A 21867-nucleotide genomic window follows, 5' to 3' on the forward strand; every position below is an offset into this window, starting at 1 on the left:
TTCTCCATGTGTAATTTACTATTTTTAGAAAATAATAATCAGTATTAGAAAATGCAGACGTCATGGTCAGTCATAATGACGTTTCAAGTCAACCAGGTGATAAATCACGTGTTTATATTTCAACAAATCACATGCGTGTTTTACCTTTTCCTAAATTCTATACGATCCGTCCCAACAATTTCATCAGCTCGATGGTATTATTTCGCTGGCCTTTGCACTTGCAACATCAAATTTATTTTAAAGAATTTTTCAAGTCAAAGACTGTTGAAGTTTCATTGAGAACATTACAATTTTCAAGGTATTTATAAATCAATTTTATATATTAAACTAGAACAATATAAAATATAAATAATATTATCAATAATTTATACTGCATGAAAATATTTAATTGATTACTTTTAAATAATTTTGTTTAAATACAAATTAATTTATATAATTTTTTTTTTGGTTTTTAAAAGTATCCTTTGTGAAAATGTCGAGCTACAAGTTGACCTATTTCAACATGACTGGTCGTGCCGAGCCAATCAGATACATGTTGAGTTATGCAGGAATTGATTTTGAAGACAAAAGAGTAAGCTTTGAAGAATGGTCATCTCTCAAAGCTGGTAAGTAACAAATAATAATTGAATGAAAAGAAAGAAAAAAATTCAATAAAATACCAAGTTTATTAATTAATCAATAATTAATTATTATTAATTTATTAGAAATGCCTTTGGGTCAAATGCCAGTGTTGGAAATCGATGGAAAAATATACAATCAATCGAAATCAATTTATATTTATCTTGGAAAAAAATTGAATATTGCTGGTGATAATTATGAAGAGGATTATGAAATTAATAATGCTGTTGATACCATGGATGACTTGAAACACCGTAAGTTTATTTTTAAATCTGTCGTTAAATTTCATAAAAAGAAATTAAAATAATTATAAAATTGTTTGAAAATATTTATGAATTATCAGTCAAATTATCAGTCAACTAATTTTTATTATTTTTCTTTAATTCAAGCATTGACAACATGGTATTTTGAAAAAGATGCAACAACTAAAGAAACTTTGAAGGAAAAGGCATTTAGTAAAATTGATTTATTACTTGGAAAACTCGAGGAGACTGTCAAGAAAAATAATGGCTACTTTGTTAATGGAAAAGTAAGGAAAAATAAATACATTATATTTAATTAATGCTAAATCTCAATTCTTTAACTGTATTTTTAAATAATTATTTTTTTTAATTTTGTTTCAGCTTACCTGGGCTGATTTGGCATTCACTGCGTACAATGATTTTCTATCAAATATCACTGGAAAAAATATCATCACAAATTATCCAGAGTTACAAAAACTTGTCAAGAAAATTGCAGAAATTCCAAAAATCAAAGCTTATCTTTCAAAACGTCCAGTAACTCAAGTTTAATAAAAATTCATTAAATTATAAAAATTAATAATTCATATAAAGTTTAAAAAAAAAAAAAAACATATTTTCTTTATATCTCTTAATTTTTTCATAAATTTTTCATCTATGTTTGTCAATAAATATTCATTTATAAATTTGTTTTTGAAATGTTAAAATTAATCATCATAATAAATAGAAAAAAAATAAAATTATAATATAAATTTATTATTTGTTTTGATGAGTCATTTAATTTTCCAACGACCGATAGAAGTTGTCATTTTTATAATGAAAAGATAAAAGAAAACAACGAGTTTAAAACTTGCTAATTAATGTAAATAAAATATATTTATTTTAGTGTGCTTACAATAGAAAATAATAATACTTTTACAATAATTTTAAAGCTTTGTAATAATTACAATCTTCAAAGTTCATTTATTTTTTCTCCATTCATAATTTTATTATTTACTTTTGAATATTTTTCTTTTTCAATTTCGTTGATTAGCTACGAGTTCTCATTAAACTGTACAGTGAATAAGCTACCTGTGCTATCTGGGCAAGTAAATAAAAATATTAAGTTTGTCATAAATATTTTATTAAATTGTATTATTTAATTTACTTACATTTTTCAATGATTTTCTATCGGGTTGAACAATTTTAAATGTTGTAAAAGTAAACGGCTTGTGTGTTTTCATCATCACATAGATCAAATCCTTTTTTGTTTTTTCACTTAAAATTGTCCAGTTGGCAGTGGTAATTTCATTATCTAAATTTTCAAACTAAAAAAAATACATTGTGAACAATAAATTTAACAAAGTTATAAATTTTTTATTTATAAATTGTATAGTGTTAATGTTAAATACCGCAATTGATATGCCGCTTGATGCTAAACACATTTTTACAATTGCATATATCGCTGCGCAACAAAAAAATGCAGATGATAAAAATTCCTTTGACAATAATGGTACCTTTGATGAGACATATCCATGTGAACAAATCAATATTGTAGAAGCAGAATAATGAATAAGTATATCAATTGAAAAAATATCATTAATCATTTTTGCCAGCTTCAAAACTTCTAAATGATTTTCCACAAAATTAGAGATTAATTTTCTTTCAAGAATTTTCAACTCATCAATATTATTTTCATCATTAGCTATTTTTTCTTCAATTATTTCTATTGATTTTTTGAATCTGCAAATAAGTACTGCAACTTGTGATTGAACATTCAATGTGGCTGAACAAAAAAACGTTGCAAATTGCACACCAATGAGGGCACCAATTAGGCATGAAGTTGTTATGAAAAATAATGTTGGCCAATAATAATATGGATTTGATAAATCGTAGGGGACCCAGATGTAAAATGGAAAAATAGAAACACTTGCTTCAATTATTTTTCCAATGAAAAAACTAGTGGTACCAGTCATCAAACAAATTATATAGTCAATTATTTGCTTTCTGAAATTTATTAATTAAATATAGTGTTTAATTTATTTAAATATCATCACAATAATTTTTTTATCTCAAAAGATGTTCATAAAATTACCTGTTTATTTTTTCGTGTTTCGATATAATATTTTTCTCGTCAATGTTCTCTGGCACATATGGTTTCAGTTTTATAATTTCAGCAATTTCAAGTATTTTTTTTTTCTGCCTTTTTACATTAATAACTTGTGATATAATAACGAATATCAGTAATATATTAAAAACATTTGTTGACAAAATTTGTATATCCCAATTGATTTTAAATAAAAATAATAAAAGTGATATTAAAAATGAACTATATAAAATTAAAAATAATATTGAATAAATTTTGTAGAGAAAAGATTTCCATGAATAATTAAATTCTGGTTCCCAAACACTTGTTAATTTGAAAATATAAAACTGTGTATCAAAAAAAGACATTTTACATATTTCTAAGAAATATTTTTTCGATTGATAATTTTACTATAGACAGCCTTACTCACAGGCTTAGAATTTTCATCGTGCTTTTTATTAACTTTTTTATTTAAACAATGAATTTATAATTTGTTTATAAAAATGTTTATACTACTGTGTTTACAAAAATTAATTATTCATAATACTAAATTCAATAATTACAACCCCTCGCTGTTTGTTTATTTTTTTATTGTGATCGTGATCATGATCGATTTGATCGTGCATTAATAACTCTACATTTTGTATATTAAAAATTAATTTATAAGTCAATAAATAAATAAATATTGTTTACGTTTAAATATGTTAATTTTATATTTTAGTCGATTAGCTTTGTGTTCTCATTAAATTATATAGTGAATAAGCCACCTGTGCTATCTGCTTTTGAAAAAATATAGATACTGAATTATTTCATTTCGAAATAAATTATAAATAATAAATTTAATAATACTATGTTATTATTGACTCACGTTTTTTAATGATTCTCTATCTGGTCGAACAATTTTACCCGTTGTAAATGTAAATGGTTTTTGTGTTTTTATCATAACAATCAATAAACTTTTTTTCGTTTTTTCGCCTAAAATTGTCCAGTTAGCTGACGTAATTTCATGATGTAGTTTTTCAAACTGAAAGAATATTTTTTATTGATACATCGATCAAGATTTATTGATAAGTTTTAAATTATTTTATGTAAAAAATAAATACCGCAATTGTTATGCCATTTGATCGGGAACATATAATTGTAATAACATATATTACTGAGACACAAAAAGATACAGTAGTCAAAAAATCTTTTGATAATAATGGTAGTGTTGATAAGACATATGAATGTGTACAAATTAATATTGTAGATGCAGAATAAAATATTAAAATGTCGTTTAAAAAAATATCATTAATCATCTCTGCTAATTTTAAAACTTTTAAATGGTTATTCACAAAATCAGAGATCAATTTTCTTTCAAGTATTTTCAGCTCAATATTACTTGGATCTTTATTAATTTTTTCTTCAATGATTTTCATTGATCTATTTAATCGATATATCAGTAAGCCAACTTGTGATCGAATAATAAATGTAGCTGAAGAAAAAAATGATGCAAATTGTATAGCAATGACCGAACCAATAACACACGAGCATGTTGTAAAAAATAATGTTGTCCAGTAATAATATGGATTTGATAAATCATATGGCACCCATATGTAATGTGGAAAAACTGGAAAATCAGCTTTAATTCCTTTTCCAATACAAGAAAAAATTGAACCACTCATCAAGAATATTCCATAGTTACATAGTTTTCTGAAATTTATGATCACAATGTTATTTAATTTATTTAAACAGATATTATCATAATATTTATATCATCGCGTTAATGGAAGAAAGGCGTAAGTGCCATTTTTGGGAATTTTTTTTTAATAACGGAAAAAAGGCGTAAGTGCAAATTTATTAATTTTTGGGTTTTTCATCTAATTTTAAGGCTTAAAAAAAAAAAAGAAAAAAGGGCGTAACAACCTTCGATAAAGGATAAAAGGCGTATGTCCAAGGATTTACGCCTTTTTTCCGTTATCAAAATAATTTTTGATAAAAGATGAATGGCGTATTTTCAATTTATTCAAAGGCAGTGTTCTTAAACTGATCATTTATTTATTGATAATTATGAATAAATAATCAATAATTTAAAAACACTACCTTTGAATAAATTGAAAATAAAATTGGAAATACGCCCTTCATCTTTTATCAAGAAATAACACAACGGAAAAAGACGTAAATTCTTGAACGCATATATCTTCTATCAAAAATAGAATTTGATATTAATGAAAAGGCGTAAATCCTTGGACATACGCCTTTCATCTATAGAAGGTTGTTACGCCCTTTTTCCTTTTTTTTCCAAAACCTTAAAATTAGATGAAAAACCCAAAAATCAATTGCACTTACCTGCTATACCCCAAATTGACGTTTTTGGCACTTACGCCCTTTATCCTTTAATGCGACGATATATATTTATTCAATTTTCACCTGTTGATTGTTTCGCATTTAGATACAATAACTTTTTCGTCATCATTTTCCGGTAAATATGGTCTTTTGTTTATAATTTCGGAAATTTCAATTATTTTATTTTTCTTTCTTTTTACATTAACAATATGAAATAGAATAAAAAATACTATTATGACTGCAAATATATTTCTTGACAAAATAAAAATATCCCAATTATTTATAAATAAAAATAATACGAGTGATATTGCGTATAAACCATATGAAGTCATGAACATTATTGAATATAAAATGTGTAAAACTGATTTCCAGTTGGAATTAAATTCTGGTTTCCAAACACTTGTTAACTTGAAAATTAAAAATTGTACATCGAAAAATGGCTGTGTAACACTTTTTCTATCAACGGTATATTTCAATTAATATTTTTCAAGACAGTTTTTTCAGCTTACAAGTTTAATAGTTTACTCAAGCTTTTTATAAGTATCTTTAATCTTAAGAAAAATTTTTAATTTTTTTATATGGTTTGTAAAATGAAATATGTTTATTCTTTTAACTTACTACGTCTTTAGACTCTATTTATTTCCGGTGTGTGAACATTATCATACTTTTAAGTCAATTATTTTGATATTAGAATCAAAATTTTCCAATTCATTTGTATCATTAGTCAGTTGTTTTGACATTAAATTATTATAGTAAATTAACCACTTGTGTAATTTCTCACATACGAATAAATAATAAAATAAGAATTTTTTTTAAACTTACTGTTTTTTTTTTTTATAATGATTCGATAAGAAGTTAATTTTCATATAACGAAATAAATACCTCAGTTGATACTTTAACATATTTTTTAAATAACAAACTTATTGCTTGATAGTTTACCTTTAAATTAAACTTTGTTATATCTAAAACCTGGATAAGGATAGGAAATTTTTTAAAAAATTAATCAGTCAATATAAGCTTTTTCTCTTTTTTTTTATTTCAAATCAGCCACTTGTGTAATTTATATAAAAAATTATTCTCACAAATAAATGATAAATTGAGAAGTTTTTTTATTAACTTACGTTTTTTTTTATTTATGATGACTCAATTAAAAAGGAAGGGTGTTTCTTAATTTTTTTTATTGTAAACATGTGCATCAACAACTCGATATTTTTCATGTTTCAATTTGTTAATTTTATATTTTAGTTGATTAGCTTTGTGTTCTCATTAAATTATATAGTGAATAAGCTACCTGTGCTATCTGCTTTTAAAAAAATATATATACTGAATTATTTCATTTCGAAATAAATTATAAATAATAAATTTAATAATACTACGTTATTATTGACTCACGTTTTTTAATGATTCTCTATCTGGTCGAACAATTTTACCCGTTGTAAATGTAAATGGTTTTTGTGTTTTTATCATAACAATTATTAAACTCTTTTTCGTTTTTCCCCCTAAAATTGTCCAGTTAGCTGACGTAGTTTCAAGATGTAATTTTTCAAACTAAAAGAATATTTTTTATTATAATACATCAATCAAAGTTAATTATTTATAAATTATAATATTTATAAAAAATAAATACCGCAATCGTTATGGCATTTGATCTAGAACATATTATTGTAATTATATATATTACTGAGACACAAAAAGATACAGCAGTCAAAAAATCTTTTGATAATAATGGTAGTTGTGATAAGACATATGAATATGTACAAATTAATATTGTAGATGCAGAATAAAATATTAAAATGTCGTTTGAAAAAATATCATTAATCATAGCTGCCAATTTCAAAACTTCTAAATGATTATTCACAAAATCAGAGATTAATTTTCTTTCAAGTATTTTCAGCTCAATGTTATTTTGATCATTATTAATTTTTTCTTCAATAATTTTCATTGATTTATTGAATCTATATATTAGTAAGCCAACTTGTGATTGAATAATAAATGTAGCTGAAGAAAAAAATGATGCAAATTGGATAGCAATGACCGAAACAATAATACATGAGCATGTTATGAAAAATAATGTTGTCCAATAATAATATGTATTTGTTGAATCGTAAGGAACCCATATGTAATATGGAAAAACAGGAAAAAAAGCTTCAATTACTTTTCCGATGAAAGAAAAAATTAAACCGCTCATCACGAATAATCCATATTTAAATAGTTTTCTGAAATATATGATCACAATATTATTTAATTGATTTAAACAAATATATTATATCAAAATATTTTTACATATAGGTAAATTATAAATTATCACTTTTATACCTGTTGAGTGTTTCGTATTTAGATACAATAATTTTTTCGTCATTATTTTCCGGTGAATATGGTGTTTTTTTAATAATTTCAGAAATTTCAATGATTTTTTTTTTCTTTCTTTTTACATTGATAATATGAAATAGAATAAAAATTGCTACTAATATTGTAAAAATATTTTTTGACAAAATAAAAATATCCTAATCATTTATAAATAAAAATAATAAGAGTGACATTGCATATAAACTATATGAAGTCATAAAAATTATTGAATATAAAATGTGAAAAACTGATTTCCAGTTCTAATTAATTTCTGGTGTCCAAACACTTGCTAACTTTAAAATGAAAAATTGTATATCAAAAAATGACATTGTGTCACACTGTTTTTTTTTTCTTTCTTAACTTGACGTAGACAACTAGATAATTTCTTTTGCTCACAAGTTTAATAGTTCTCTCAAGCTTGTTATAAATTTCTTTATGTAAAGAATAAATTTATAATTTGTTAATAGTTTGTAAAATATGTTTATTCTACTGTGTTTACAATAATTTATTATTCATAATTTTCTTATAATTCTAAATTGACTAATTATAGTTTTTATTTTCTTTTTAGACAATTCTTTACCCGTATGTCAATAATTATTTTAATATTTGAATTTAAATTTTTAAATTCATTAGTTATATTCCATTGATTATAATTTACAATAATATATTATTCATAATTTTATTAGGTTTTTTCTATTTTTTTTATTAACTTACGTTTTTTTTTTATAATGACTCAGTTAAAAAAGAAGGGTGTCGGTTTATTATTTCATTGTGAACATGTGCATCAACAAGTCTATATTTTTTATGTTTCAATATGTTAATTTTATAAAATTATAAAATATATTTTAGTTGATTAGCTTTGTGTCCTCATTAAATTATATAGTGAATAAGCCACCTGTGCTATCTGCTTTTAGAAAAATATATATATAATTTATAATTTATATACTATGTTATTATTGACTTACGTTTTTTAATGATTCTCTATCTGGTCGAACAATTTTACCCGTTGTAAATGTAAATGGTTTTTGTGTTTTTATCATAACAATCATTAAACTCTTTTTTGTTTTTTCATTTAAAATTGTCCAGTTAGCTGAGGTAATTTTATTATGTAATTTTTCAAACTGTAAGAATATTTTTTATTAATAAATCAAAGTTTTTTATTTATAAATTATAATCCGTAAAAAATAAATACCGCAATAGTTATGCCATTTGATCTAGAACATATAATTGTAATTATGTATATCGCTGCAACACAAAAAGATGCAGCAGTCAAAAAATCTTTTGATAATAATGGTAGTTTTGATGAGACATATGAATAAGTACAAATTAATATTGTAGATACGGAATAGAACATTAAAATGTCGTTTGAAAAAATATCATTGATCATCTCTGCCAATTTTAAAACTTTCAAATGATTATTCACAAAATCAGAGATCAATTTTCTTTCAAGTATTTTCAGCTCAATGTTACTTGGATCTTTATTAATTTTTTCTTCAATAATTTTCATTGATTTATTGAATCTATATATCAGTAAGCCAACTTGTGATCGAATTATGAATGTAGCTGAAGAAAAAAACGATGCAAATTGGATTCCAATGACCGAAACAAATACCAATGACCATTGTATGAGAAATAATGTTGTCCAGTAATAATATTTATTCTTCAAATCATAAGGAGCCCATATGTAATATGGAAAATCAGGAAAATCAGCTCCAATAATTTTTCCAATGCAAGAAATAATTAAACCACTCATCAATATTATTCCATATTTAAATAGTTTTCTGAAATTTTTAATCAAAGCGTTGTTTAATTTATTTGAACAGATATTATCACAATATTCTAATATATTTATTAATTTTCACCTGTTGATTGTTTCGTATTTAGATACAATAACTTTTTCCTCATCATTTTCCGGTAAATATGGTCTTTTTTTAATAATTTCAGAAATTTCAATGATTTTTTCTTTATTTCTTTTTACATTGATAATATGAAATAGAATAAAAATTGCAACTAATATTGAAAATATATTTTTTGACAAAATAAAAATATCCCAATTATTTATAAATAAAAATAATAAGAGTGATATTGCATATAAACTATATGAAGTCATAAATATTATTAAATATATATTGCACAAAATAATTTTCCAGTAAGAATTAAATTCTGGTGTCCAAACACCTGTTATCTTGAAAATTAAAAATTGTGTATTAAAAAATGACATTGTGTAACACTGTTTTTTTTTTCTTTATATGAACTCAACTAATTTCAAATAGGAACTAATATTTTTCAAGCCACTTTCTTCTACTTACTCACCAGTTAAATAGTTCCTTTAAGCTTCACATAAATTTTTTTATTTAAATAATAAATTTTTCATTTGTTCATGGTGGAATATGTTTACAATTATTTATTATTTATAATTTTATTGAAATTTTTAAATTCACTAACTACGACTTTAGACCGTCTTCATTTCCGGTCAGTGAACATTATCATTCTTTCAAGCCATTTATTTTGATATTAGAATTTAAATATTTTAATTTATTTGTTTCATTAGTCAGTTATTTTCTTCATTTAATTATACACTTGTTCAATTTGTATAGGAAATTATTGTACACACAAATAAATAATAAATGTAGAAATTTTCTATTAACTTTTCCTTTTTATAATGACTCAATAAAAAGTTGATTTTTATATGACAAAATAAATACCCCAGTTGATTGTTTTACATATTTTTTGAATAACAAACTTATAGCTTGATAGTTTACCTTCAAAATAAACTTTGTCATATCCAAAACCTGGGTAATATATCCCCTAGTTGAAAAAATATAAATATAAGGATAGGAAAATTAAAAAAAGAATTATAATTAGTCAATATAAGCTTTTTCTCTTTTTTTTTATTTCCAAAGAATATTCAACAGCACAATTTTCGTTCGTCAAGTACGGTACGTGAAAGAAAAAATGTATTTTTTTTTTCGTTTATCCTACACCACAAGTACTATGCCAAAAACAATAGATCCTTATTGAATATTAATTTAAAAAATAAAATAAACAAATAAAAGAAAAAAATAATAATAATTGTTTTGTCAAATTAACGACATCAATTATTTATTATCAATTTCTTTATACAATTATCTTATTTATATTTACTGTTTTTTATGTTTTTTTTTTTATTTTTATTTAACGTTTATATCGCATTATTATTACGTAATGTATTTATAGAAAATTATACTAGCTACATCAATATTTACATACAAAGGCAAATGTGAAATACCTGAAATATATTTATTTTATTTTTTTAAATTAATTATTAATCTTTATTTGCTGTGTTGAAATAAGCAATATATTTTTTTCTATTTTATTGAAAAAGGATTTTTTTTTTACTTGTCAAGGTGTCTTATAAAAATTTCTATTCAATCATTTGCCTTTTATCCAACCCAAAATTTATTGTAAAAATTTTTTTTTTATTTTTATATATCAATCAATTAAATGCACAAGCAGCACGAGACATTGAATGGTTTTTTTCAATTCAAATTTTTACTTAAATTATTGTAAAGAGAAATAATATCTTTATCGCAGAATGAAGTTTTTTTCTTTAAAATAATTACGTACATTTTAATTATCATGGTTGTAAATTATTTTTTTTTATATTGAAATTTAGTGATAGCACCTGAAGAACATCGAAATACTTTTGTGACAAAATGAATTAAATTGATTATTTTAATTTCGTATGAAAAAAAAAAAAAAAAATAAATAAAAAAAACAAAACATTACAATTAAAGTATTAAATAAATAATAAAATATTTAATTAATTATTAATTTTAAAATAAAAAAAAAGCTATTACTATTTATATATCCATTTTAATTGAAATTTTTAAACTCGATAATTCGAAACGAGTTTTTTCTTGTCAATTTTTACATTAAATTTTTTTGTTTTTTATTTCAATTTTTATCTAATTTTATTTCTTGAATATAAAACAAATAATTTTATAATAATAATTATATTTATAATTTATATATTTATTTATTTAAATCTAATATTTTTTATTTTTGCTTTTACAAGCTCACCGAAAAATATTTACGTTTTTCAAATGGAATTTATTGAAACATAATATTTCAATTGTTCATTGGCATTTTTTTTATTTAAATAAAATTTAATTTTTTTTAAATCATCATTATGATAGAATTTATTTTTCTTGTTTTATTTTTTTATCTTGAGCTGGTTCATAAATATAATTTGCCCATAGTCGTGAAATATAAAAAAAAAAAAAAAAAAAAAAGGAACCCCTTCATTCTCTTTAAAAAACTTAAAAAAAAAAAAAAAAAAGAAATAAAAATCTTTTAAAGTTTTTATGATTAAATACAATCATCATATAGTTTTTTTTTTTTTGTTTTTTTTTTTACTTAATTATTAGTCGTTATTTTCGTTGTTGACGATGGTAAATTATTGTGGTATATGAAAAATATTGCCACCAAGATTAACATAAACAAAGCTGTACTTTATAATAACAAATTATTTTGTTAATTTGTTTTTGTTTCTTTTTTTATTTGTTTTTTTCTTTATTAATTAATTTGTTGTTGTTTTTAAATGTAATATCTGTCTCCTGATCATCAATCGTTTTGGAGCATTGCTAAAATCTAACTTCATTCTTTATGTTCAGGATCTGGTTTTGTTTTTGGTTCCATATTTGAACGTGAATGATGTGAGTTTGTTTGATTTCGTGGTACTAAAAGAACATTTCCATCAGCTGACTGTTGAAGACTCCATTCATTTGAGTAATATTGATTACCATCGGGATCCCGAAGTGACTATAATAACAATTAAAAAAATACATATTAAATATTTATATCAACATTTTAAAACAACTTATTAATTATTAAACTCACCTGAAATATATGTCGATAAAGTTGACTAAATTTATCTTTAACTCTTTGTCTTTCAACTAACATATAATCACGTTCACGTATTAATCTTGTTTTACGATCACGCATTTCTTTAACTTGATCAGCAAGTGTTACTATTTGATCAAGTTTACGTTTACGACAATTTTGTGCAGCAACTTTATTTTTTCCACGTCTTCTTATATCACGTATTAAACCAAGTTGTGCCTCACTAAGATCAATTTTACTCATACGTTCATTAAATTCATCCATTGGTAAATTTATTATATCTTGTACAGCAATTGGTATATTTAATGCACGTGCACGTTTTTCATCTCTAGTTAAATGTTCATCAATATCACTTCTTCGTGCTGCAAAAGAAAAAAGAAACAAATTAAATAAATTAAAAATTAAATTCTCTGATAATTTTAGTTTGTTATTTTCTTATTTTTAAAATATATATTACATTTTTTATCACGTGAAAGAGGCCTTTGCATAGCTCCTAAGCTATCAGCAGGTAAATGGTAAGTGTGATTGTGTTGAACATGATCAAGTGGTGTTCGACCAGAAAATTGTGGAGCTAAAAAAATAAAAAATAATTAATATCAATCTATAAATAAATATTTAAATATAATATTAATTAATTTACCTGTTTGATGACGTGAAAAATCAACACTACAACTGTATTTAAGTTCAGCTTGTGGTCCAGCTGCACCTTCAATTGGTCCAGAATATGCATTACCTGGTGCACCAGCACCAACTGTTTGTGTATCATATTCATACTTGACTAGTGTCGTTGGATGTCCACTTGTACCCAACGGTGAACCTATTCAATTAATTAATTAATTATACGATTACAATAATTAAAAATATATAAAAATTATAATTATATTACTAACCAGTTCCTTGTTCTTGAAAATAACGTTTAGCAAACATTTGATGTTTTTTTTGTGCAACTGGTGATATTCTTTCACCCTGACATCTTGGTGTTACTCCATTTCTTCCTGCCATTGTATAATTACAATCATATGGCATTCGATATTTGCTAAAATTATAAAAAATTTAATTACCATTTGATTTATAAATATATTTATTGAACTTTATTTTTATCAAAGATATTTTAGAAAAATAACCAATACAACTCATGAATCAAGCATACATTCAAGATAAAAAAAAAAAAAAATATAAATAAAAAATTAATAATAAAGAAAAAAATGTTTCCTGGTTGGTTAGTCGACTATTGACCTCTAAAATAATTTTTACTAGACTTAATCGTTTATTTCTTTTTTTTCTTTATATACTATTTTTATCATAAATTTGTCAGTATTTTTCCTTATTTTATTTTTTTTAACTTCCTCATTGTTATTATTATTATTGTATTTAAAAAATTTAATGTGTTATAATATTAACCTTGCATAATCCATTGAATAATGTGAATCAGCTTGTGTATGACTTGAATTTGATCCAGTCTCCATCCATTCACCATCAGATAATGATGGTACACGTTCACTTCCCATACTACTAACTGCACTGTCACTTGATGCATCCATTCTTTCATCAGTTACACCTGGTACTGTTGTTAATACAGTTCCATTACCAGCACTATGAACACCAGGTAATGCAGCAGCTCCAGTTGGTCCTGATGCATTATTACTGCTGTTGTCAAGCATTCGCATTGAGTACATGTCTAGAAAAAATAAATAAATAAAAATTAGTTAAATGAAATTAAAGTTTGATAATTATTTTATTATAATTTTTATATAAAGGCTTTTTTTTTTTTACATTAATTTTATTTTTAAGTTTGTTAGAAATTTTAATGCAAATTTTTACGTGTCACTGGCTAGACGAGGAGTCTATTAGTAATAGATTACTCTGGTTTTTTTTTTTTTTTCTTATCTTATTTTATTTTCATATTTTCAAGGTCTATTATGTGCGAACAAAATAGATAGTTTGATGTGATCAAAAGTCCATTATATTAGCTGATAGATAAGGAAAATAAAAAAATGAGAAAAAAAAAAATTTTTTAGATAAGGCATATAGTAATCGAGACGTAGTAAACGTGGAAATAAAAAATGTGAATATATATCCGGAAAGAAAATAAATATCAAGTATGCAAGATTTAATATTATTATTATTGTATTTGATTCACGGAAATACAGAGTGCTTGTTACATTGTAGATAAATGTAATATTTATTAAAAATAAATAAAACAATTGATATTATTTTTTTAAGTCCAGACAAATGTGATATTCAATTACATTTTAATTTATTCCAAAGTGGTATGATTCATTAGTTTTTTATTTTTTAAACCTTTATAATCTGTTTTATAACAAAATAATAATTAATTTCAATATATAATTTGAAAAATATATTTGAAAAAAATAAATCATTTATTTGAATAGTTTCATGTTTTTTTTTTTTAACGAAATAAATATTTATTTGTATGAAAAATAAATTAAATATTTAAAGTAAATAAATGATTATTTGTAATTATTATTACATAAAAAAATTGAAAAAATAAATTTAATATTTATTATTTATTTAATAAAATGTAGTATGAAAATTTTTTGAAATTATTATAGAAAAAAAAAAGTCAAAATTCAAGTATATAAATTTTTGAAATTTATTTTTATAATTTCAAATAAAATTTATTAACCACAAATAAATTAATATTTAAAAAAAAATAATTTTCATATTTTTCATCAAATAAACAATTAACCTTGTAATTTAATTTCAAATAATTTATTTTATTTTTTGTTAATTAAATTTTCATTTATCTCAAATAAATATATTTTTAAAAATCCCCATTTCTTTTTGTTTATAATATTAATAATAATAATAGTGATAAATTAAACAAATTTATTTGCAAAAAAAAAAAAAAAAATATCATAAATAATTAATATTGAAAAAATTATCAAAAGTAAAAAAAAATTCATGAATGACGCAGCGTTATTTTATAGCATGATAATGTGTCTTATCAAATCGATAAATCATAGAGTATTGATACACTTGCAAGCGATAAAAATAATCATCGTCAAATTTCATTAACATATTTATTTTCAATCAATAACAATTTTTAATTTCAATATTAATAAAAAAAAAGCATAGATTTTATAAATTAAATATGTTTTCATAATCAAATCAAATTAACTATTTAGATTTATAAAATTTTTATTATATTTTTCTTTTCAAACAAATTTTATTAATTCCCAGTGCAAAAGTTCAATGATAAATAAATCAGGTCGTATTTAAACTACGTGTGATGACTCGTCAAAATATTTTCAAATAAACAAAAATTAATTATTTTTATTAAAATAATAATTATTAATAAATTTATAAATTATTTTTAGTCATTTAATCTCATTGACATATTTTAAAAAATTTTTCTTTTTAATTGTAAAATTGAATAACATATATGATAATAAATATATTTATTTTTTTCGTTATCAACTTATACATACTTTGAGTAAAAACAATGACTCCCATGTTTGCCATTTAAAGGTCTTTAATTCAAAAAAAAAAAAAATAAATTTACTAATATTTTAAATGTACCAGTTTTCTTTTCAAGCCTCCATATTTTCATATCTAAATCAAATTTAAGCCATTAATAAATTACAAATAATAATGCAATTTTTTTTTTCTTCACAATTTTTCTTCTTGGCATAATTAATTATCTTCTGTAAATAATATAATTATTCACTTATTGATATTTATCATATGACAAATTCAATTTAGTAACCATAGTGTTGAGTATTTGATAAATTTTCATGAATTCATTTAAAGATTAGCCAGAATTTTTATCACTTAACGATTGTCTGTAAATTATTTCACAACTCATTTGATAAATAAAAAAAAATAAAATAACCACTGCAATATTTAATAAACAAACTTTAAAAATATTTAACTATTTTAAAAAAAATATATATCTACATCACGTAGTTAGATTGCGTGTATGTGTGTTTTTTTTTTTTTTAATCTTTTTTGCATATTTGGCATATTTTTGCATTTGTAAAGTCATAAATTAAATAATTTTTTTGATGATAAGATATATAAATTACATTACTGTAAATACAGACAAAACAAATCACACAATTTTTGATAATAAGATAATTATTAAAAATATAATATGAAGCTTTTGATGTTGATTAAAAATAAAATAAATAATAAAATAATTATAATCTCAAAAGAGAGAACGAGGTAGTGTTTAACACGACGGTTACTTGGTTACTGAAATGTATTATTAATATTGTATTACTCAGTATATAGAAGACAAAAATATTTCTTGACATGGCCGCAAAGAGTGGCTTGATCAAGCTTATCAATCACCTCACTAATTTATTTTTAATTACCTTACAAATTAGCATAAAAATAGATCAAAAAATAATATATAGATCATTTATTTTTACATGGATTTAAACTTTGATAAATTTTTTTTTTTTTAAATATAAAAAATTCTATATTTATTATTGTCTTTTACAGATTTTTTTTCCTTTTAATTACTCAATTTGTATTCATGTGTCATCACGGATTATTGAATCATAATTAAATTCAATTGACTCAGTCTAAAGATAAATTTCAAAATTAAATTCCATTCTTGCACTTGTATAAAAAATTCACTTTTATTTTTTACGTAAATAATTATTTAATTAATTTTTTTTATTAATAAGTTTTGTTTTTTATGTGTTATAATTACTGCGAATTTAAAATGGCATTTAGAAATAATTTTTTTTTTTAATTTTTTCTCAACGAGTCAAAGGAAACGTATCACTGATTCAGTAGAAATTGTCGTTATCTCATGTAAAAATGACGATAAAGCAAAAAACAAAGTCACATTTTTTTTTTTTTTTTAATATCAATATCAAACTGACAATAAATAACACGTTGCATAAATAAAAGTAGACATAAAAATATTTGAAAATGTGTTTAAAAAAAAAACCAGAATGCATTATTGCAAAATATTATTTAAAAAAAAAAAATTTAACAAACTAGTTTGAAATGAATTTGAAAAAAAAAAAAAAAAACAGGTATTTCTTGTTAGATAAATAATAAAAAAATTATAAACAATTGAGAATAAATTGTCGCTATTACAGATGGTAAAGCATTGAGAATGAGGTGTGACTCATTGAGTGTTGAAGATTGTGAAACTTATTTGTGTCATGTCGAATCATATCCCAAGTTTTTAAACTCAGTTTTATGTATGACAAAACGTGCTTATACCTATGTACAATGCATTTTCTATATTTCATATTAATATATTCATTGTGTCACGAAAGAAATTAGCCAGCTGTCAAACAATGACACAACGAATAATATATTTTTTTTTAAAATTAAATCACTGATAAAAATTATTTGATAATTTATCTCAACTTATTTTGTAAAAAATTTAAATTATTTATTTTCAATATTTGTACTATTTTTTCTGTGTAATCCTGGATAATTTTCGAATCAATTAAAACCCATAGAAACCAGTAGAAAATTGAGAATAAATTTCGACGATTTTCCTGCAATGTTTCGATTGAAATGAGAATTACTTTGTTGGATAAATTTCGAAAATTAATTTGTATGTTTCTTTACATTTAAAATATTTTTAAAATTATTTATTGTTATTAATTTTCATTTGATTTTATCATGTGAAACACAATTGACAAGATATCCATGACCTGTCTCAACTTTCATATTTTTTTTTCTTTAATATATCCTCACAATGAATTAATTTAAAAATTATACTTTATAGAAAATAATTCCTTATTGTAATGTCAACCACAACCACATTATAATTGATAGATGAATTAATTAACTGATAAAATAACTGCCGCGATAAACTCGATAAATAAATAGACTAAAAAAAAAAATGATTACTAATTCATTTACCAAAAACATTTGGAATTATGCAAACATACATTTTCTTTGTTAAATAAATGAACTTGCATGCTCAAAGAAAAAAAGTATACTGAGTGAAAATATAAATATAATTGTTACAAGGTGACGTATGATCCTCCCACTTCCTCATTCTTTTATTCGATGAATAATTAAACGTAAATACTCAATAATTTATTTATGAATAGTACAATATAAAAAAATAATAATTTTGGTAAAAAATAATCACTTAATTTTCATACAAACATTCGAGTGTTTGTGTCTATTTGAAATATTAAATTTGATTAATTATTAAAATTACAATAGTAATTATGGTAAATTAATTAAATAAATTTATATAGCAAAAAAAAACTAAATTCTATTATTTTTTTCAAGTTTTATAAAAACTAGACGTTTAAATTTGTCGATAGAAAATTGAAAAATATATTTATCAATGTGAAATTTGAATTGAAATAATTACTATGATAATAATTGTAAAAAAAAAATAATTGATATGATAAAGCTTTGGTATAAAAATAATATCAACATTGAATTCAAAATGAATGGATATTTATAAACAAAAATAAATATGTTTTATAATTATTATCAGTGAATTGGAAGGTAATGTTTTTTTAAAATTATTTTCCTTGTAAAATATCATTACTGTTCTTATCGTTGTCAATAAAAAAAATTTTAAAAATAAATAAAATAAAGACACGTTTTACAGTTTTATATATGTAAAAAAAAAAAAATTTAATGAATAAATTATTTTAATTATTTTTAATGTAATAATTAATGATAAAAATTATCGATTGCTCTATTTTTTTTTTGTTGAATAAATTAGTTGTTCATATTGTTAAATAAATTTTATCATTTTAATTTTTTTACTTGAAAAATATATTTGAATTTTCAAAGAAAAATTTGTTGATTTTTAAATTTTCCAGTTAAAAGTTTAGAAAATATAAAAATATGTGAGTGGTCCTTGAAATCTAAGAACTAAATTTTATATTCTTTTCAAAATTTTATTACCCTCAAGACTCAAAAAAACCTAGCGCTTAAAATTTTACTTAAAAATACAAAGAAAGTTGTTTTTTCAAAAAATAATTTATTCTAAGGGTTCTAAAATAGTGTAAAATTTAAAAAAAAAAATTTTTTTTTTCTTATCTACTTTTCTTTGCATTGAATTTAATGGGTATAGCCATAAAAATTGAATTTAACACCAGGGGTTTGGGTAAACATCTGAAATGGTCATAAATTTTCGTCTTTTTTTTTTTTTTTAACTACTTTTAAGAATGACACTTTGGCCTTGAGACAAAGCCGGTCAAATTTCTAACGGTTAAAAAAAAATAACATTTTCCATTGTCCGTGAAATAGAAAAGCAAAAAAATATATTTATTTATTTTACTTATAACAAACCTTTAGCTTGACGAATAAATTTAAACAAAAAAAAAAAAAAAATAATTATTTAAACAATAAGAAAAATATTATATTTTTGTTTAAAAAAAAAAATCAAATTTTTAGATATAAAATTAAAAAAGTTACACATGTGATAACCAACAATGTAAAATACCACGTGCATTTTATTTTTTACTGTCACATGTTCAACGCAAGGCTTTTGTTTCAATCTCGATAAAAAATAAAAAAAAAAACATCCCGTTGCGTCCATTTTATTTATTTCTAGATAATTCTATTTTTTTTTTTTTCCATGGGCGGTGGTATTTTTTTTTTATTGATACGTTCCTGCTTCTTGAAAATTATGTTACGCATGCGTGTATTTAAAATGAACCAATCAGAACGCAAGCTTATTTTCCCTCCTTTTTTTGTCTCTTTTTTTTTATTTTTCTATCTCTGTTTTTAAAGCACAAGGAACACAGGGAAAATCTTGGAATTGCTGAAGAGAACAGGAGAAGATTTTAAGCTGGACAACTCGATCATTTGCGTTGCTAAGCTTGACGTGGTCACATCGTCACCTCTTCAAATAAATTGAATTAAAATCTGTGTTTAATTAAAAATTAAAAACAAATAATTTAATAAACAATATTAACAATATATTAATTGTTTATTCACTAGTTAATCTAGTGATAATTAATTGGTAAGTTTTATAATTAATTATTGTTATTTAACTGTTTTTCTACCCTTGTCGTAACGGTTTTTTTCATTACCGCGTGTTTTTTATTTTTATAAATTAATTAAGTTGAAATACTTAATTAATAATTAATCACGTGATTTTTATTTTTATAATTAAATTCATTTTTCTTACCAAGAGTGTGTAAATTTCGATTGATTTTTTAGTGTTCTATTGTCTTGTTAAAATTTATAGAAAAAAAAAAAAAATTAATATATTTTTTATCAATTAATTATTCATATTTTTATGCTGGTTATTTTTTAAAAAATTATTGTCTAATTGTAGACCCGTAAATTCACTTGATTTTGGGTGACATTTTTTTTTTTTTTTTTTTCTTTTGTCCCTTTGTTTATGGGACGGTTGATTTTATCTCAGAAATGAGGTATTTGTTGTGAAGTGTCGTTGAGATGTTTACATGACATGGAAAAAAAAATATTTTTTTCCTCCCCCACTGATCGTAAAACTAATTTTTTTATTTCAATTTTAACTTTGCTTTATTTTTTTTTTTTTTTATTTATTTCTTTTGTCTTTTTTTTTTTTTCTTTCAACAATGACGTAATAAACGTATCATTTTTTTTAAATAAAAATTGAAAAAAAAAAAAAATAAATTTATAAATACTATTAAAAAATATATTTTACGGTCAAATTAATTTTATTTTTTAAGCATTTAATGTCGTTTTTAAATATCTTTAAATTAATTATTTTTTCATTGACTAATAATGGTATTTTTTTTCTTTGTTAAAATTAGCGTCTAGTTTTTTGTTGTAAAAACTAAAAAAAAAAAAAAATCAAGATGGGTGAATGGGACGATCCACCAACAACTACACCTGCAGTAAGTAAAAATAAATCAATGCCCGATAAAGAAAAAATAAAAAAAAAACTAAAATATTCCAAGATAAGAAATTAAAATTGATAAAAAAAATAAAAAAAATATAAATTTATGCTTTTAAATTGACTAAATCTGACTAAAAATTAATAATTGTATTTTTTTTTTAATTTCAAGTTTGCAAGTAATGGTAAATCAGGCAGAGGACGTGGTTTTAGACCAGCTAGTGGTTCCAGTGGTGGAGGAAATGATGAATGGGGAAACAATAGTTCATCAAACAACAACAGCGGTGGAGGTGGTGGTGATGATTGTGGTAATGGTTCCTCAAACAAAGCTGCAAGTAGTAACAATGATGAATGGGGTAATGGTTCCTCAACCAAAGCTGCAAGTAGTAACAACAATGATGAATGGGGTAATGGTTCCTCAAGCAATGCTGGTGGTGGCAATGATACTTGGGGTTCAAGTAATGATAACAATGGTGATGGTGATGATCGTGGTGGACGCGGTGGTCGTGGTGGCAGAGGAGGTAGAGGTGGTGGACGTGGTCGAGGTGGTGATCGTGGTGGACGCGGTGGTGGACGTGGTGGTGGTC

The 21867-nt window shown here is 22.7% G+C and overlaps 3 protein-coding genes across 5 annotated transcripts in view; 2 read left to right on the forward strand and 1 right to left on the reverse strand.

Annotated features, from left to right (window-relative positions):
• The first annotated feature begins 210 nt into the window (after positions 1–210).
• Positions 211–1409, forward strand: LOC122859343 (glutathione S-transferase-like). The gene is made up of 5 exons (XM_044162824.1): positions 211–298; positions 459–605; positions 705–872; positions 1008–1147; positions 1242–1409. Exons 2-5 carry the CDS (start codon positions 473–475, stop codon positions 1407–1409), a joined length of 609 nt encoding a protein of 202 aa, XP_044018759.1. The 5' UTR covers positions 211–298; positions 459–472.
• A 9055-nt stretch (positions 1410–10464) lies between these two features.
• LOC122859344 (segmentation protein cap'n'collar-like) lies at positions 10465–18421 on the reverse strand. 3 transcript variants are annotated; one of them, XM_044162826.1, is made up of 7 exons: positions 18340–18421; positions 13879–14155; positions 13368–13513; positions 13118–13294; positions 12935–13048; positions 12475–12839; positions 10465–12396 (listed from the first exon to the last, which is right to left on the reverse strand). In XM_044162826.1, exons 1-7 carry the CDS (start codon positions 18368–18370, stop codon positions 12232–12234), a joined length of 1275 nt encoding a protein of 424 aa, XP_044018761.1. In that variant the 5' UTR covers positions 18371–18421; the 3' UTR covers positions 10465–12231. The 3 variants fall into 3 exon arrangements, with proteins under 3 accessions (XP_044018761.1, XP_044018763.1, XP_044018762.1); XM_044162828.1 differs by having other exon boundaries at positions 18369–18386; XM_044162827.1 differs by lacking the exon at positions 18340–18421 and adding an exon at positions 15930–16697.
• Positions 18422–20278: 1857 nt separating this feature from the next.
• The window catches only part of LOC122859777 (keratin, type I cytoskeletal 9-like), a 5133-nt gene continuing 3544 nt past the window's right edge, over positions 20279–21867 (forward strand). Inside the window, exons 1-3 of the mRNA XM_044163461.1 lie at positions 20279–20416; positions 21198–21281; positions 21453–21864. Coding sequence (XP_044019396.1) covers positions 21243–21281; positions 21453–21864 — 451 coding nt within the window. The 5' untranslated portion in view covers positions 20279–20416; positions 21198–21242. The remainder of the gene's footprint in view (positions 20417–21197; positions 21282–21452; positions 21865–21867) is intronic.

The sequence above is a fragment of the Aphidius gifuensis genome, linkage group LG6, assembly GCF_014905175.1.
Source record: "Aphidius gifuensis isolate YNYX2018 linkage group LG6, ASM1490517v1, whole genome shotgun sequence".
NCBI lineage: Eukaryota > Metazoa > Arthropoda > Insecta > Hymenoptera > Braconidae > Aphidius > Aphidius gifuensis.

What these genes read in the sequence shown, in the direction of transcription:
- LOC122859343 (XM_044162824.1), top strand. Translation starts at nt 473, where the DNA reads ATGTCGAGCTACAAGTTGACCTATTTCAACATGACTGGTCGTGCCGAG. An exon ending in CATGGATGACTTGAAACACC is followed by an intron (nt 873 to 1,007) that starts GTAAGTTTATTT and finishes CTTTAATTCAAG; the next exon opens with CATTGACAACATGGTATTTT. An exon ending in GCTACTTTGTTAATGGAAAA is followed by an intron (nt 1,148 to 1,241) that starts GTAAGGAAAAAT and finishes ATTTTGTTTCAG; the next exon opens with CTTACCTGGGCTGATTTGGC.
- LOC122859344 (XM_044162827.1), bottom strand. Translation starts at nt 15,963, where the DNA reads ATGGCAAACATGGGAGTCATTGTTTTTACTCAAA. An exon ending in TATTCAATGGATTATGCAAG is followed by an intron (nt 13,514 to 13,878) that starts GTTAATATTATA and finishes TTATAATTTTAG; the next exon opens with CAAATATCGAATGCCATATG. An exon ending in TCTTTCACGTGATAAAAAAT is followed by an intron (nt 12,840 to 12,934) that starts GTAATATATATT and finishes TTTCTTTTGCAG; the next exon opens with CACGAAGAAGTGATATTGAT.